Genomic DNA, 16,244 nt, shown 5'->3' with positions numbered 1-16,244 from the left:
AGCCCAAGAGTTTGAGGTTGCTGTGAGCTATGATGCCACAGCACTCTAAGGCACTCTGCCAGGGCAACATAGTAAGACTCTGTCTCAAAAGAAAAAAAATAAATAAAAAATAAAAAATAAATACAATGTCTTTTTTAGGAGCTATACATGAAATGCTGGATATCTGTATATCGAATTCTAATGCGAAACTCCTAGGGCAGGGTAAGATGTCCATATAGAAAGGGGGGGACAGTAGCCCTTTTCTTGGTCCCTCAAGGACATAAAGAGACTGGAGAGGGTGTAGGTGCATGGGACTGTGGGGGAAGAGCATGGAAGGCTAAATAATGCCCGCCCCAAAGATGTTCAGATGCTAATGTCTGTGGCCTAAGAATACGGTACTTACATGGCAAAAGGGGCTTTGCAGGTACAATTAAATTAAGGATTTTGAGATGGGATAGTTGCCTTGGACTTTGTGGGTGGGCCCAATATATTCACAAGAGTCCTTAATAGGAGAGAGGCAGGGGAGAGTCACAGCCAGAGAAGAAGTGACAACAGAGGACAAGATCAGAGTCGGAGAGAGTGCTTTGAAGACGCTACATTGCCAGCCTTGGAGACACAGCCCACTGATGCATCGGGTCTCTTTCCGCACCCTAGCAGGACGGCCAATGTTATTTTAAGATCAAAGGGTGGGTACAAGAAAAGTAGAGGTCACCTTAACAACCATCCCACAACCACATAATTGGGGTTGACTCCACTGCTCTTTCAGATACCAAGACCGTAAAGACATTCTGTCTGGTCCAAGGTAGGAGCCACGGACACACGCAACCCCACTGTGTGCCCTGGGGCCTGGGCACCATTCGAAGCCACCTGCGCTCACGTTTTCATTCTTTGGAAGCTTTTGCTCAAGCTCAGCGCTAACAGCTATTAAGCACTGGCCGGGAAAGCTCTTCATTTTTCATCCATTAAGAAAAAAAAATCAATACAACTTTATATTACACTTTCCATTTCATTTTGCATTCAGCATCCTGTGTTCTCATACGCCATAATATCCTTATTAAGTGATACATTTGGGCCACTGGCAGGAAGGCAAAAATGGGTTGTGCTGCCATCAAAGCTGCCACACAGACTCGCCTGGGGGGATTCCAAAATGGCCAGCAAATTATTCACGAGTTTCTCGGGCAGTCTGAGTTCCCAAACCTCCCGGCACATGATCTGGGCTGAGGGCTGGGGGAAGTGAACAGAGGCTGGGAAGTCCATCATGTCCGACAAGCCCTCCTTGGATAAAATCCACTCCCTGCATCTGCTCCATCCCACCACACAAGTGCCCCGAGATCCCCCATAAAAATAACACACACACACACACACAAAAGCATTAACTTACAATTCTTTGGTTCTCACTGCATCTCTTCAAAATGATCCAGTGTCAGGACCTCATTTCTTTCTGCTGAAATTTATTGTGACAACTGTCAGGTGCATTCATTTTAGGAGGAGTTTGTATTGATAAGAACAGAAGGAACAGTGCACCAAGGCTTCAGGAATGACAAAATGCAGGTGGGGTCAGATATTGGTGCAGAAAATAATAATCTATTGCCTGTTGATGGAGCTGGTTTTAAAATGTTCAGGATTTTGCATCCTCTGAAGACATTTGCTTTTCAATAGCGCCCACGCCCTCACTAGCCTGCCTCCCTACAATGGGAAGCCTCTGCATCAAGCTGGCTATGAACTTCGTGAATTATCAGAGGGCAGCACGTGTGAACAATTTTCTGAATGGCTGAAAAGCACTCTCGTTTTCTACATGGTGATGAGTCCATAATAGCTGAACACATCTTCCTGGTGGGCAGAAAAGAAGAAACACATCTCACAAAGAGAACCCACCATGCTTACGAGAAAAGGTGATTCTGATAGAAAAAAACAGGCATGATCTAAATTTGAATGGACCTGTGGTTGAGCAGATTTTAAGTCCCAGAATTAACATCACAGCCAGAAGGAAGGAGAGGCTCCAGGAGCCATATCCTCTGTCTCAAAAATCCCAGATGCTCACAGCACCAGGAGCCCTAACCGGACCAGCCAGTGGCTCCTGCTCCCCCAGTACCAGAGGCCTTCCCAGTAAACATTTGTTAAGGACAAATTACAGGTAGGTGCTGGGAGCGTCATGATGAATAAAACAGTCGCTTGTCTTAAGAAATCACAGGCAAGTGGTTAGAAAGACACCGACCGAGCAAAGTATCACTTGATGAGTGCTAGTCACAGAAGTTCACACGGGATCTGACATCAGGGGACGTGACAACATGGGTGTTAAGGCGTTGGCTGGAAGAGAAGACTGTAGAAAAAAGAACTTTATACAGGACAGAAAATTAAGAGCAAAAAATCAAGAAGCAGAAAAGTAGTATTCTCAGGGTGCTCAACATGGCATTGTATGTGAGTCAAAAATTTTGAAGTGACACAAAAATCAAGAAATGTAAAATCCAGCTCGGTGCCTGTGGCTCAAGTGGCTAAGGTGCCAGCCACATACACCTAAGGTGGTGGGTTCAAATCCAGCCTGGGCCGCCAAACAACAATGACAGCTGCAACCAGAAAAAAAAAAAAATAGCCAGGCATTGTGGCAGGTGCCTGTGGTCCCAGCTGCTTGGGAGGCTGAGGCAGGACACTCGCATAAGCCCAGGAGTTGGAGGTTGCTATGAGTTGTGATGCCAGGGCACTCTACCCAGGGAGATAGCTTGAGGCTCTGTCTCAAAAAAAAAAAAAAGAAATGTAAAATCTGTTTTGACTGAAACAAATGAAGTCCTCCCAGCAACACTGATGAGCCAAGCAAGGCGGCACTTGCGCAGATGGATCAGAAAGGATGGCTGCCCACTGTTTTTGGAAGTAAAATAGTGGACCATAACAGGCTGTCTCAAAACTTAGGTAGTAACCTATGTACCCAAAGTGAAGACACAAATGATAGGTTGGGGGGAGTCGAGATGATAAAAGACCCCAGAGTCAGGGTAAGAAGCCCCGAGTTGATCCAGGAGGCAACGATGTGTCAGCACTCAAAGCCAGAGGTGGGCCCATTTATTCTCTCATTCATTCATGCAACAAACGTTTGGAGATCAGTTCTTCTCTGGCGCTGTGGGAGATGGTAGGATGAATGGACGAGAACTGCTCCCCTCCCTCTGGATGCTTCTAATCGGTCATGAAGACCGGAGACCGTGAAGCAAGCAAAAAGCACCTGCGCCTTCGGGGAAGTACAGGAGTTAAAGGTAAGAGCAAGGTGCTGAAGCTGAGGCTGAGGATCAAAGCAGCCAGGGGGAGAAGGGAGACAGAACAACAGAGTCCCGGGGGGAAAGAAGAGCAGGACCCGTGACAGGACCTGGCACGGCTGGGCCAGCATGCAGGACACTGTGTCGGGAGGTGCAGGGGAGGAGATTAAGAGACGGCCAGGGGCTGACAAGGAGCAGAGCAGCACTCTGACTGAGCTCCGGCCACTCTCTGGAAGAAGAGGGCGACCTGGTGGAGAACAGCCTGCTGCATTTGTTCCTGCTCACACGGGAGGAACAGCAGAGCCAGGCAACGGCACTGGTGAAAGACGGGAAACCACAGACGCAGCCGCCAGGATGCTCAGAGCCAACAGCATGCGGCAGCTGAGCCACCAAGGGAACGAGGGAGAAGGAAGAGAATGACCACTCTCCAGTTCAGAGCTTGAAAGACAGGCTGCTGAGATGCTGGATGGGGAAGCAATGAAGGAAGAAGTTGGGGTTAGGGCCACCCCAAACATTCCCTAATCAGTGCCGTTCACCAATGGTCACAGGGCTCCGGGATGGAGAACTCCACTGCCGGTCAAGTGCACTGTTGGGATAGGCGCCCTTTCTTACGTGGAAACAATGCCTGTTTCCCCATAACCTGCATGTATCAACCCAGGGTCCACATAGGGAGAAAGTCACAAGAAACCTCTCCCCCTTGTTGCCTTAGTCCTCCTTCACTGGAGAGGATTCCGGTCGTTTCCAGTTTACTTAGATCAGATGCTCAGAAGCCAAAGCTTGCGGGAGGAATGACAGTGACTCGGTAGGTGGGCTTCATGTTCACAAGCTCATTTCAGGCTGGAGGACACGCAGGCCCAGAAAGAAGAGTGGCTGTGCCCCAAGTCCCCCAGCTGCTCTGGCTGGGCTTATTTTACAGCCTGAGACGTGACCTCCGCACCTCCCACCACCTCTCACTGAATACCCTGTGCTGGGCATGCAGCCTCTACCTCCAAAACCGTATGTGAAGAGCTTCTGCATCTCGGACGGAGCACCTTGGCTCTGCTCTCTGGAGATCCTTTGAAACTAAACAGGAGTGAACAATAAACCCACGTAACGTATGAATAGTATTTCCCTGAACACGGGCAGCAAGGCCACCCCTTATTTATGGCTTCACCTGCCAGGAGCCAAAAACTCAAGGGTGTCAATAAATGAATCGTAACATTGTGATGTTTAATTACAGACAGAAGAATGTTTCTGCAGGGCCCTTGGGAAATGCACTGCTGTCTGCGGGAAGCTTCATGAAGGTACAGCTTCTGTCTCCTGATAAATACTCAGCTTCTTCCAGGGTCTCAGCCATCTCTGGGTCTGGCAGGGCCAGCTAGGTCATCTTGTCCCCATTCTAATACTGACCTCTGTTTCTACGTCTCTCCCATCAATTGGTTCACTACCTCCTGGGCTCATTGCAGCTTTGGACGGAGTGATCTTCATGATGAAGAGGGGGACACCTGGACATATCCCTCCATAGATTCAGGGGCCATCAGAGCAGTCCTAACCTCTCCTTCAAGGGCCAGCCCTGGGACTGTTAAGGGTAGCTATTCACATACACCCCCAAGCCTGGTTTCTCCAAGGTAAACATCCCCAATTCTTCCCACGATTTTCCATGTAACCAAGTTTAAATGGGCCCTGTCATTCACCTGGATTGTCCTAAGTGTGCTGACCTGTCTAGATCATTCTAACAACGTAGGGACCACAATAAATGCAGTAGCCCAACTGCACACTAACAGATACTCTGTAAGAGAAACCCACTGCCTCTGTCCTTCTAGCTAAAATACTGCATGGATATTCCCTCGTGACCTAGTCCCTACTTAATATAGTTTGTGACTGGGTCCCCAGAGTAGTTTCTTCTTACCTACTATGTAGACAGATACAGCACCTACACCCGGTCTGCCATGGATATTCTCCATCTGCCCAGTTTCCCATAACCTACTGATTTTCAACCAGTGTGCTGAGAGAGGATCGTAGTTGTGCCATGAAAATTCTCAAAGATCATTCATTAAATTATTTTTGAAAGACAGTCAAAGCTCAGTCAGTATATTCTTTTTATTTACTCTTTATTTTGATCAATGTAATTTAAGTGTGCCACAGAAGTTTAACTATAGATAGGTTCAAGTGTGCCATGGATTAAAAAGGTTGAAGACACTGCTGTAATCTATCTGCCAGGCTGCTGAAATTGCTCTAAGATAACCCATCACACTTGCTCCATCAGCCAGGGCTCCACCAGGTAGCTTCCAAGTAACCTTCAAACTAACGTCAGACCACAAGTGCAGAATTCTCCAAACCCAGATCAACCTCAGTCTCTTCTCTTTGGGAAATCACACCATTTGCCCTTGGGGTCCACCCCTCCCTCAATCTCATCCCATGTATTTCAGGAAACTCTCCATCGCCCTATGATAGAAACTAGCACAGGCTCAGGGCTAAGAAAAAGTACCACCCTCCCTCTCCAGCCTCCCTCAGTCATAGAGACGGCATTCAGGATGTGTTACCACAGGCAATCTAGTCAGAGGCAATACTAGGGAAGGAGAAAGGGATGAAAGTCTCTTTCTAGTGGTATTGGTGAGGAGAGGATGGAAGCCTCAAACCACTTCTGCACAGGAAAAGTCACCCTGAGAGAAATGAGACAGACAAAAGCAGAACACGGTGTACAGAGAGAAACCTGGCTACAAATCCCTGGATCGAGCCCTGCCTGAAGCCCACCTTGCCTTTGAATTTACTAATTATATGAACTACCAAATTCCCCTTTGGACAAAATCTATTTAGATCGACTTTTTGTCCATAAGCACAAATAAAAATTCTGCAACTTCTCTCACCGGGAAGATCATGTGACCCCTTAGCATCTCCCTTGCTGAAGTTTAACAGCTCACTGAAGCCCCAAAGCATAGCACGCTCTCAGAGTTTAGAACTCAAGCTCTTGAGTTCAACCCAGGCTCCGTTTTGACTGGCTTTGGTCCCTTGGGGCAGATCACTAAAGCTTATTGGCCTCATCCTCCCCATCCATAAAATAGGCATATTAACTGCACCCACCACACAGGAACATTGTGAAGAAAGAGTTATATATGTAACGTCCTTATAACAATGTCTGACAGGTAGACAGCTCAAAATACTGGCTGTTTATATTGTTATCACCACCATCCCCTTCATTACTATCCTGGTTACATTATTATTATTATCACCAGTTTAGTTACCCTGCCAAAAGGCAACGCTAAAGAAACCTACAGGAGAATGTTTCCTTTCCTCTCTTCTAAGATCAACAGCACCCCCTCTTCCTCTCTCTGGTCCCTTTGGCAAAACCTAACCATCTACTGCCAGGACATAGTTTACCCTCTCTAGCTGCTTAGAGGACGGCCTGGCCACTCCAGGGAAGAGTCTACAGGGCAGAACGGTGACTGGGACACAGCACTGGGCCTTGGCACCAGGCTGGGCATCTAAGCCCTCCCTCCCACACAGGTGCACAGCTCCACCTGTTTTATATTCAGCCTAGCTAACTCAAGGCGAATCTCAGAGAGTGAAGTGGAGCTCCTAATTAAAAGGTAGCCTTGAGCTGTCAATAAAATTATGCATAAAGGAAATGTTTAAAAACACAGTAGTGACTTCCTTCAGACAGATTTTCATTTGAAATTTTTTTTTTATTAATTCAAGTGTAAGGTACATAAAAAAGAAAGTCATGTCTTCCACACTGCCACTCCCTCCCTCCCTGAAGCCCAGAAAACCATCCTCCACACACAGAACATTGTCCCTGTCTCTGAAATTGCTAGCTGGAAAAAAAAAAAAAAATGGCAAGTCTTATCTTTTCTACTTATTTCTGGAAAGTGGCAGGCATCATCATTTGTTTTTATTTGTTTGGGGAGCACAAATCCTTTGTGCTCAGCCCGTCAGCATGACTGATCATTGCTCATCCCCAGCCCGGCCTGACAGCTCTAATGAACCTCTCCATGGCACCCACCTCCCCTATCATAACACATGTCACCTCGTGCAGCCACCACGCCGGAACCTCCCTGGCTGCTCCACTGTGCCGCGGTGTCCAGATCCGTTATCTCTGAACTTTCAGAGCCAGTGATGACAAAGCACTGAATGTGCGCGTAAATGAATGAAGAGACGGACCGCTGGGTGGCACACCCGGCCCTGTGAGCAGCTAAGGGACTCCTCCGGGGCCCGACTTCTGCCTCGTTACTGACACAGTGACCGACGTGACAAAACGGGTATTTGACACCCGCGTACCCCCCACCACATCAAGGTGTGCCTTGTTTGGCTCTTGTTTTCCCCTTTTCCCACCTCACATTGCTGACTGCCTCGGACGACCTGTGTAACCCCGGCGAGTCGCTTCCCGCGCCCGGGTGTCAACATCCCGTGCTGCTACAAAATGAAAAGCTGGAATTGGGTGGCTTGGGGGATTTTTTTCTAGGGTTCCACGGCAGCCTTTCTTCCCTCCTTCCCTCTCACTCCGGCTTCCGTTCTTACCTTCGAAGCTCCCAGCAAACAAGTAAATCCAGGTGATGGCTGGGATGCAGAGAAGACTCAAGGAGGCAGCCAGGAATTTGCGTCTCCCTCTGCAGATTCCCAGCATCCTCTCGGAGGTGGCAATCCCTAATGCCAGCGCCGTTTCTCTGTCCGGAGCATGAAGTCCTCGGCCTCCCTCATAATACTTTCTGAAAAGAGAGGAAGAGAAAGGGCTGAGTTCTTAGCACTAGAAATGGGTGCAAATGGCAGATGAGAAATAACTCCTAAGTCCTGAAAAGGGGGTCACCTGGTCTACGATTTCCTGCTAGCCTTTTATCCCAAGGGACAATGCTGCAGTCTACGCAGACTGAGATGGTTTAGTTGATAACAAAAACTGGAAGAGACCCTCAGACTCTGACTCTCTCCCCCTCTCTCTCACACACACACACACTTTTTGGTCGCTAGGTTAGCCTTTCAAGGCCTGAACTGACACACTTAAACACACTTAAAGGAGGATTTAGCCACTACCTATTATGTACCAAGCACTGACCATATACTGTGTTTGAATTTCAAAGAAGAGTAGAACAGAGAACGGCTTTAAACTGCAGAGTCCAATGAGAGAGACCAACGTAACAAAACCACAGCATCGTGATGGCTGAGATCTGCATGGGCCACTGAGGAAGGCCAGCTGGAGGTGCTGACCAGTCCATGTGCAATCAGGACAGCAGTATGGTCCCTGTATCCTGGGCAAGGGGTGCCGGGAAAGGCACTGGAGCCAACTCAATAGCACACACAGAGGCAAGGAGATCAGATGGGCACAACCCCCATCTGCTTGACACTGCACCTCAATCACAGCTAAAAACCTCAACATACTTATAGCCTTGACCTTCACAGTCTGTACCTTTAATAGGGAAGAAGGGGTCCAGAGAAGCATGGGGACCATTCTAACATGCAGAGGGACAGGACGAGACAGAAAGCCTGGGCAGGGGTCCTCAAACTACGGCCCACAGGCCACATGCGGCCCGCCAAGGATATTTATCCGGCCCGCCGGGTGTTTTTGGTACCGCTGCCTGTCCTGCTTAGCAGCCGACTCTTCCTGGGCCCGTAGTCTGGCCCTCCAGTGGTCTGCGGGACAGTGAACTGGCCCCGTGTTTAAAAAGTTTGAGGACCCCTGGCCTAGAGAAAAACCATCCTTAGTCCATAGCAGAAGACTGGCATGATGGGTTCACAGAAGAGGGAGGTTGACACAGACAGGACAGAGCCTGGAATCTTTCACCAGATGACATGACCTGGAAATCACGGAACCAACCACTCACAAAGGAGTTATAAAACCAACAAGCCACGAGGCCTCATCTCTGCCCACCTCCTAACACAGATGTCACACTAGCTACAGGTAAAGAGATGAAGCCACATGGAGCCTCCTAATAGAGCAAAACGACCCTTTGCAGACAGCTACAAAAAAGGCTTCCTAAAGAATGGATGTTTATGAAACAGCTGGTTGGGGTGTCCCCTTGTACATGCCTACACTGAGTCCTTCTCTCTGTTGGGACCCTTTTAATCCCTGTGACAGTGGTCTGGTTGGCCTGCCTCAGTGTTTCCAGAAGACAAGTACCCACCCCATCTGATCCACCTTGCATTCCCGAAGACTGAGCATACTCTCCGTCCCCTGCAGGAGCTTGACAACTGTCCGGTAAATGAATAAATGGAATCGGATTCTAACCAAAGGCAGTGCTCTCAAGCTTTGGGAGTTTGTTTTCAGCGAGTTGCCGGCAATAAACACCTAATGGGGCCGACCTCCACTGTCAGTGCCGGGCTTGCCTCTCAACACTCTGACACGCTTTTCTAAATGGACTTCTTTTGAAACAGATGAAAGACCAGGGGGCTGGAAGGTTATGGAATAGAAAGTAAAACTGAAAAAGCAAAATCCTCTTGAACAAAGAATGCTGACTTGAGAAAAGTCCCCTCAGGGAAGTTTCTCCTCTAAGTATGGGAAACAGGTGTTACACGCAACGGTGCTGGGCGGGGAGGATGAGAACCACCAGGACACAAGAGTCTCGGGAGAGGAAAGCGTAGCAGGAAGAGGGCTGTGCGGTCAGATGAATCTAGGTTCAAATTCAGAGGCTGCACCCAACTAGCCATGAACTTGACATGGCTCGTTTCTGGGTAAGCTTCATTTTATTCATCCCTAAATTGAAATGATGACCGCTATCTTGGAGGGTTGTTACAAGGATCAAATGAGAGAGCCCCTAAGTGACTGACAGAGATTCATCAAGCATATTTTGGGGGTGATTCCCTCTTCCTGGATGGCAGAAGAGCAACCTTCAATACATTATTTCTCTTCATTCCCACAGGCCCCCCTTAAGGTTTGGTAGAAAACAGACCCCAACAGATAGGTATTGACTGACATGCCAAATGGGTGATGTAAGCCTGGAGGCCTCCTGTATTCAATTCTTTAGGTAGTAAATCCTCCATAGGTATCCAGGAGGGTCAGTCCCAGGACCCTTAAAGGTACCAAGATCCTTAGAGCCTTAAGTGCCTGATCTAAAACGGTACAGTGTCTGCATTTAACCCATGCACATCTTCTAATATACTTTAAATCCTCTCTAGATGACTTATAATACCTCGTGTACTTCACAATCCTCTCCAGATGACTTGTGACACCTAGCACAATGTAAATCTGTGCAAATACAGCAGACCCTCCATCAGGCGGCCACCTCCTTAAGCTGACCTGATTTCAGACCAGACAGGCACCACATGTACCTATTTGAGGTGTAGCTAGTTCCTTAAGTCAACCACCTCCGTATGTTGACCAGTTGGTTACATCCCCTTGGGTAATCCACTTATTGTAGTTCTTATTCAGTATTATTTGGGGGAATTCTGACAAGGAGAAGAAGCCTGTACATGTTTATTGCAGACATAACCATCCATAGGGTTTTTTAAATACTGTATTTTTAATGCAAGGTTAGGCAAATCTGCAGGTGTACAATCCATGGATTCAGAGAGACAACTGCACCACCATATTAAAATAGCAGTATTTTTTATAGCTCACTTATTTTAATAGCCAAGCCAACTAGCAGTACGTAGCACTTACATGTCTAGCATTTTCTATATGTTTTTCACATATACCTGCTTATGTCATTCTCAAAATAACCTAAGAGAAGAGTTCTATTTTTAGCTCCTCTGATACGGGTGAGAAAACTAAGGGCTAGAAAGATTAGTTAACTGACTAAAGGTTATACCCAACTAGTAAACGGCAAAAACATCTGAGGCTCTGTTCTCCCTCAGTAATTGATTCTAACATCTCTAGCCAGAAAGCATTTCTCCTTTTGATCTAATCTAAATCCTTCATATGGAATCTTAATTTTTCTTTCCCAGGGTCAAATATGTTATAACCATTTGCTCTCATTTCAAGGAAAAAAAAAAAAAAGTACAGCAAGGGAAAGTTAGAAAGCTACAGATGAATTTCGACTTTAGGGGAAAGGAAGAAGATGGGAATTGAACTCAACCAGCATTAATATTTAAATAACATCAAAAAACCCCAACCCTTTAAAACACTTCTTTTCCCCCTTTCCTCTCCCCATCTGCAGAAGTTTAATTCCAACTTGCACCATTCATGCAAAGTTTTAAAACAGTCTGCGGTGGTTTGTCTTTTATGATAACACCGGCATCTGAAATTAAACCCAGCAGGTAAAAAATATTTCCTCATGAATTTGACTTTTAAATGACACCTCTGTGTGCTAAAAACACATTTTAAAGAAAAATCTAAATTTATATCAGAAGTTTCTCCAGGAAGTCAACACAGGAATCAACACAAGCAGAATGGAAGCAAGAACCAGGAGGGGGGCTGGAAATTACATCTGTAAACCTGTACAAATGTTGCTGCATTAACTGGGAAAACCAGCCTCTAACCTGCTCTCTCCCCACTGCTGTCTGGAGAAAGAGATAACGCCCCACCTGTTAGCCCAGCTGTCTAAGAGTCATCCCTAACGGCCTCTCCCTCAACTCCGACACTCAACTCCCTGGCCACGCTGGTCAATTCCTCCTCCTCAGGTGTCTCTTCCTCCTGTCTTCTCCCATCTGTCTTAAACCATGAAGTTCACAGTTATGAACAGCACTGGAGGAACCAGAAAAACAATCATAATCTGTTCAGCCACAAAAGTAAGATTCAAAGGCAAATGTATTATGGGATTCCAAGTATCCTTCAGTTCAAAGCAATCAATTATATATGCAAAGATAGACAGATAGGAGAAAAGGCTTAAATACTGAAAGTGATTTGGGGGTACAGAATATGGAGAGTTTCAATATGTGAATACGTGTTTCCTCAGATTTTCTACAAAGAGCATGCCTTGTAGTTATAATTTAAAAGTTCCTTCAGGGCTCGAGCACTCTGCCTTCTGATTTTATCACTTGCAATTCAAAATACCTGGGCACCGTGTAGCATATACGTGTTGGCTTTAACGTACACGCTAGGTGTGGTGAGTTAACATCTTAGTATCCTAACTGGAGTCTGTCCTTCCAGGTGGCTGGTTACCACCTCAGAGACTCCAGTCAGAAGCCGCGTCCCACTTAGCTATCTGGGATCGACACCAGAGGCTGTGTGTTAATTAGCGTCACGGATGTTAGAGATGATTTTCCATGGGTAATGGAGATGTAAGGATTGTCTGGAAACGCGGCCTGTAAGACGGAATAAAAATCTAAGGGGTATTTGTATAAGGAACGCAATGGCCCAAGCCATTCAGAATCACTTACGGCCCCAAACTAAAACGAGATGCATATGCAGCATTTGGAGAATGTAGGCGCCTGATTCCCACTAGCCGATTGGCTCAATCTTGCCACTCACACACTCTCTCCCCTAACTTGAGTGAACCTTTTTTGCAAGGTGGGGTCCTAGTACCTAAGAACGAAGACACCTTGCTGAGGTTGTTATAAACCAGGTCCTGAGCAGATGGACTGTCAACAATAATTTTATTATGTTCATTTGTATTAACTGCCATTATTGTATCCCCACTGTATGCCTTTACCCAAGCCACCCTCTGTCCCCTCACTCAGCCTGCTCTCTCCTGGAAATCTTTCCTCCTCTCCTGGACCTTGGCAGGACTTTCAAGTCCTTGCTGCTTCCTCTCTGGCAAGTTCAGTCCTGGAGACTCACTTCCCTTCTGCTCCTAACTCCAACAGGAGTTGGGAGCACGGTCCTCATCACGTAATCATCTTCTCTTCATTTTCTGGGCCATTACTTAATCTCTCTACATAAGACCAAAACCCCGTAAGGACGAAGGACCCAGGTCTTCTGGTGTTAGTTTCAAAGCCCTCCCTGAGACCAGCATCTAGGACAAAAGAAGGTTTACACTTGCCCATCTCTTTTCAAAGGATGGCCCCTGAACCAACCACACGGGACGTTTGAGAAGCCTGTACTGGAGCACTTAGCACGTAACTGGTTAGCAAACCACGCTGGCCTCCACCCTCTCATCCCACCAGAGCAGAGACTAGCCAGGGCAGCAGGAGAACCATTCACATCCTAGATTCCTTTGATTACAAATTTAATCTTTGTAATTGAGCTTGGTGATAGACAGAAGCAGAGTTTATAGAAAAAAAAGCACCTTTGTCTAATTGAGCAAAAGTGCCCAATGGACTAGAGGTGGTCTGATGACCCACCCACTTCCCACCAACCAAAATGGCTCCCACACTTGGATGTTGACTGAACAGCACCCCTGACACTGAGGCTTCATTATACCCATCTCACAGAAGGGAAAACTGAGACTGGGAGAGGCTAAGGACACTGATTTAGCTGTAGGAAACTCTGGGACTCAAATTCCAGTATTGTTTCCTATAAAAACAGAAAACCTACAGGGGTAGAGGGAAGCGGGAGGAGGAAGGGAGAGGACGTTTAGCAGGAGGGCGGGCATGAGGCGGGATCTCACCTAATGTGCATGTTGTGAGGGTGTATAACATGCAGCCTGGGTGAGGGACTCATCTACAAATGGAACTTTACCCTGGATGTGAGAACAACGAAACCTAAAAACTGTACCTTCACATTAACTTGAAAGAAAACAAATACTCAAACCCCCTCCCCCCAAAAAAACAGTTCTTGGTCCCAGGACCCACAATGAGTGGCCATCTGTTTTACCACCTGTCTCCTCAATCAGACCATAAATGCCACACGCAGGACCCTGTCACTGTGTCCACCACTGTTTGCTTCATGACGAGCACAGGATCAAGCACACAGAGCCAATCAATAAATATTTATAGACTGTATTGGTGGCTGTCTGGGTCCCAGCCAGGAGTGTCTCTGGATATTCATTATCACACAAACTGCTCCCATCATACAGCCCCCAACTGCCAGCCCACTCTGTCCTCCCACATCCATCCATGGAATCCTCCGGAACTTCTATGAGATCAGCAAACTCCTCTTCATCCTCAACTTCCTCTCATTTCCTCTCACCCTGCTTTTCTGTGAAGGTATGGCTGTCCCCTAAATCATGGTGTCCTAAAAGGAAAGACCCAGATCCAGCTCCCCCACTCAAACAAAGCACATCCCTGCCTCAGGGCTGGGGCACGGGTGGGCTCTGTCTGGTGGCTTCTGAGGTGTCTCCTAGGTCACTGCCTTCATGAAGACGTCCGCTTCCGTGTGGCCCACTGCCCTCCTCCCTGTCCTCGTCTCTGTCATTTGGCAACTCCTGATCACAGCTCTCATCCGGGATGAGTTTAGTTCTCACCTCACCTTCTTCTCTCCACTCGGATTCCAGGATAAAACTGTCCTGCTCAAAATAGTCACCACTTCACAGGGACCAGGTTGCACCACCTCCAAAACTTCAGATGTCACTATCCCTCCCCGCAGCCCCACTCTCAGCCGTCCAAGGCTGCCACTGCACAGATCGTCGCCGTCACACCAGGAACCCAACCGCTGGGTTCCTTACACCCTCCAGCCAGCTCTCGGTTCTCTGCATCCTCACTCCTGGCGTCGAGGCTGCGGTTTGTCATTCCCACCTTCCTCTCTGGCACCAGCGCCTGCCCTGGCGTCCTCTTTTCCACTTTTACTAGCCTGGAAGAACCCACAGTCCCATCCTCGCTCCCCAGGGCTCTATGCGGAAAGCCAAATGGGTGGGAGAAATCGCATGTCAGACGGCAGGTCTGCTTCCTTTAACCACCTCCAATTTCAGTGGGTAGCAGAGATGCTACTGCCTTGCTCTGGTGAACTCACTCTCCAACCTCTGAGATACTTATTTCATACATTTCTTTTCTCCTCAAGCCTCCTGGTTTTTGAACGGTAAATTCTGGGAATGTTAAAGAATTGAATGAGCAAGCTCCAGGCTGACGACCCGCTCTGCTCCTGCTGCCCCGGCCTCTCCTCTCAGCCCAGACTCTTACACATACTGACTTTCCTGCACTCACTGGAGAGGCCCCCGTATGTCTCCGACCTCAACTCCTGACCCCCCCCATCTACACCTACTGCTGTCTGGATCATTCCCACCTCCATAAAGAACAGTGTCATTTATTCCATTGCTCTAGCCAGATCCTTGGGAGCCATCCTCGGCTTCTCACTCACCCATCTCACCTTGTCTCATCCCACATCCTCAAATTCAGCCATTTTTACCTTTGTGTCTGGGGGCATCTACCTCTCTCCGTGGCTACTGTCACCGTATCAAGCAAAGTCGGCTTCACTTCATGAGTGTGTGTGCACATCTGTGTATGTGTGTGCATGTGTGTATGTGTGCTTATATGTGAACATGTGTAAATATGTGTACACTGTGTGCGTGCGTGTATTCTGCACTTACAAGGCAGGTATTGGGAGGCAGGAGACCAGTGTCAGCTCTGCACATATAGACCACGGGAGTCTGGAGATTCACATGACCCCAGAGCCCCCCACGGGGCAGTATCAAGCATCAAAGGTTGTTGCAAGGTTGGAAGGGGGATGGAATGAAATCCCAAGTATGGCTCCACAAGGAGAATGTGAAATGCTGTGGTCATATTAGTGAGATTAAGAGGAACTGACTGAATGTAGCTGTTCACCCAGTCAGATCCTAAGGACAGTCCAGACACTACAGCCTCCTTGCTTTGATACCCACAGATCAGGTTGTATCTTGGTAAAGGGAGAACTATTAAAAACAAACAAATTCTCACATACATATAGGGAGGGAAAACCAACTCTGAACGCATCATTCAATATGTTACTGTTCTTTACAAAAGGGCCATAGCCACTCTTTAGAAAGGGAATGCCCCACGAAATAAATTATAGCTCAAAACATAGTACCAGGAAATGATTCTTTCACAAAGAACCAATGTGCTGGGCGGTGCCTGTGGCTCAAGTAGGGCGCCGGCCCCATATGCTGGAGGTGGCAGGTTCAAACCTAGCCCCGGCCAAAAACTGCAAAAAAAAAAAAAAAAAGAACCAATGTGCTTCCTTGGATAAGACAAAAACTACTCTTAAAAAACTTATCCTGGCTCGGCGCCTATGGCTCAACCGGCTAGGGCGCCAGCCATGTACACCTAAGGTGGCGGGTTCAAATCCCCAGCCCGGACCCGCCAAGCAACGATGACGGCTGCAACCAAAAGATA

General features: G+C 47.5%; 1 protein-coding gene across 2 annotated transcripts in view; it reads right to left on the bottom strand.

The window, feature by feature from the left end:
• LARGE1 (LARGE xylosyl- and glucuronyltransferase 1) overlaps positions 1–16,244 on the bottom strand; it is a 514,791-nt gene that overhangs the window by 373,277 nt on the left and 125,270 nt on the right. For both annotated transcript variants that reach the window (XM_012801262.2, XM_023509378.1), the window contains exon 3: positions 7,713–7,900. In XM_012801262.2, coding sequence (XP_012656716.1) covers positions 7,713–7,900 — 188 coding nt within the window. The remainder of the gene's footprint in view (positions 1–7,712; positions 7,901–16,244) is intronic.

The sequence above is a fragment of the Otolemur garnettii genome, unplaced genomic scaffold (assembly GCF_000181295.1).
Source record: "Otolemur garnettii isolate 467f Iridium unplaced genomic scaffold, OtoGar3 scaffold00007, whole genome shotgun sequence".
Classification (NCBI taxonomy): Eukaryota; Metazoa; Chordata; class Mammalia; order Primates; family Galagidae; genus Otolemur; species Otolemur garnettii.
This window is presented reverse-complemented; position numbering and strand designations above follow the sequence as displayed.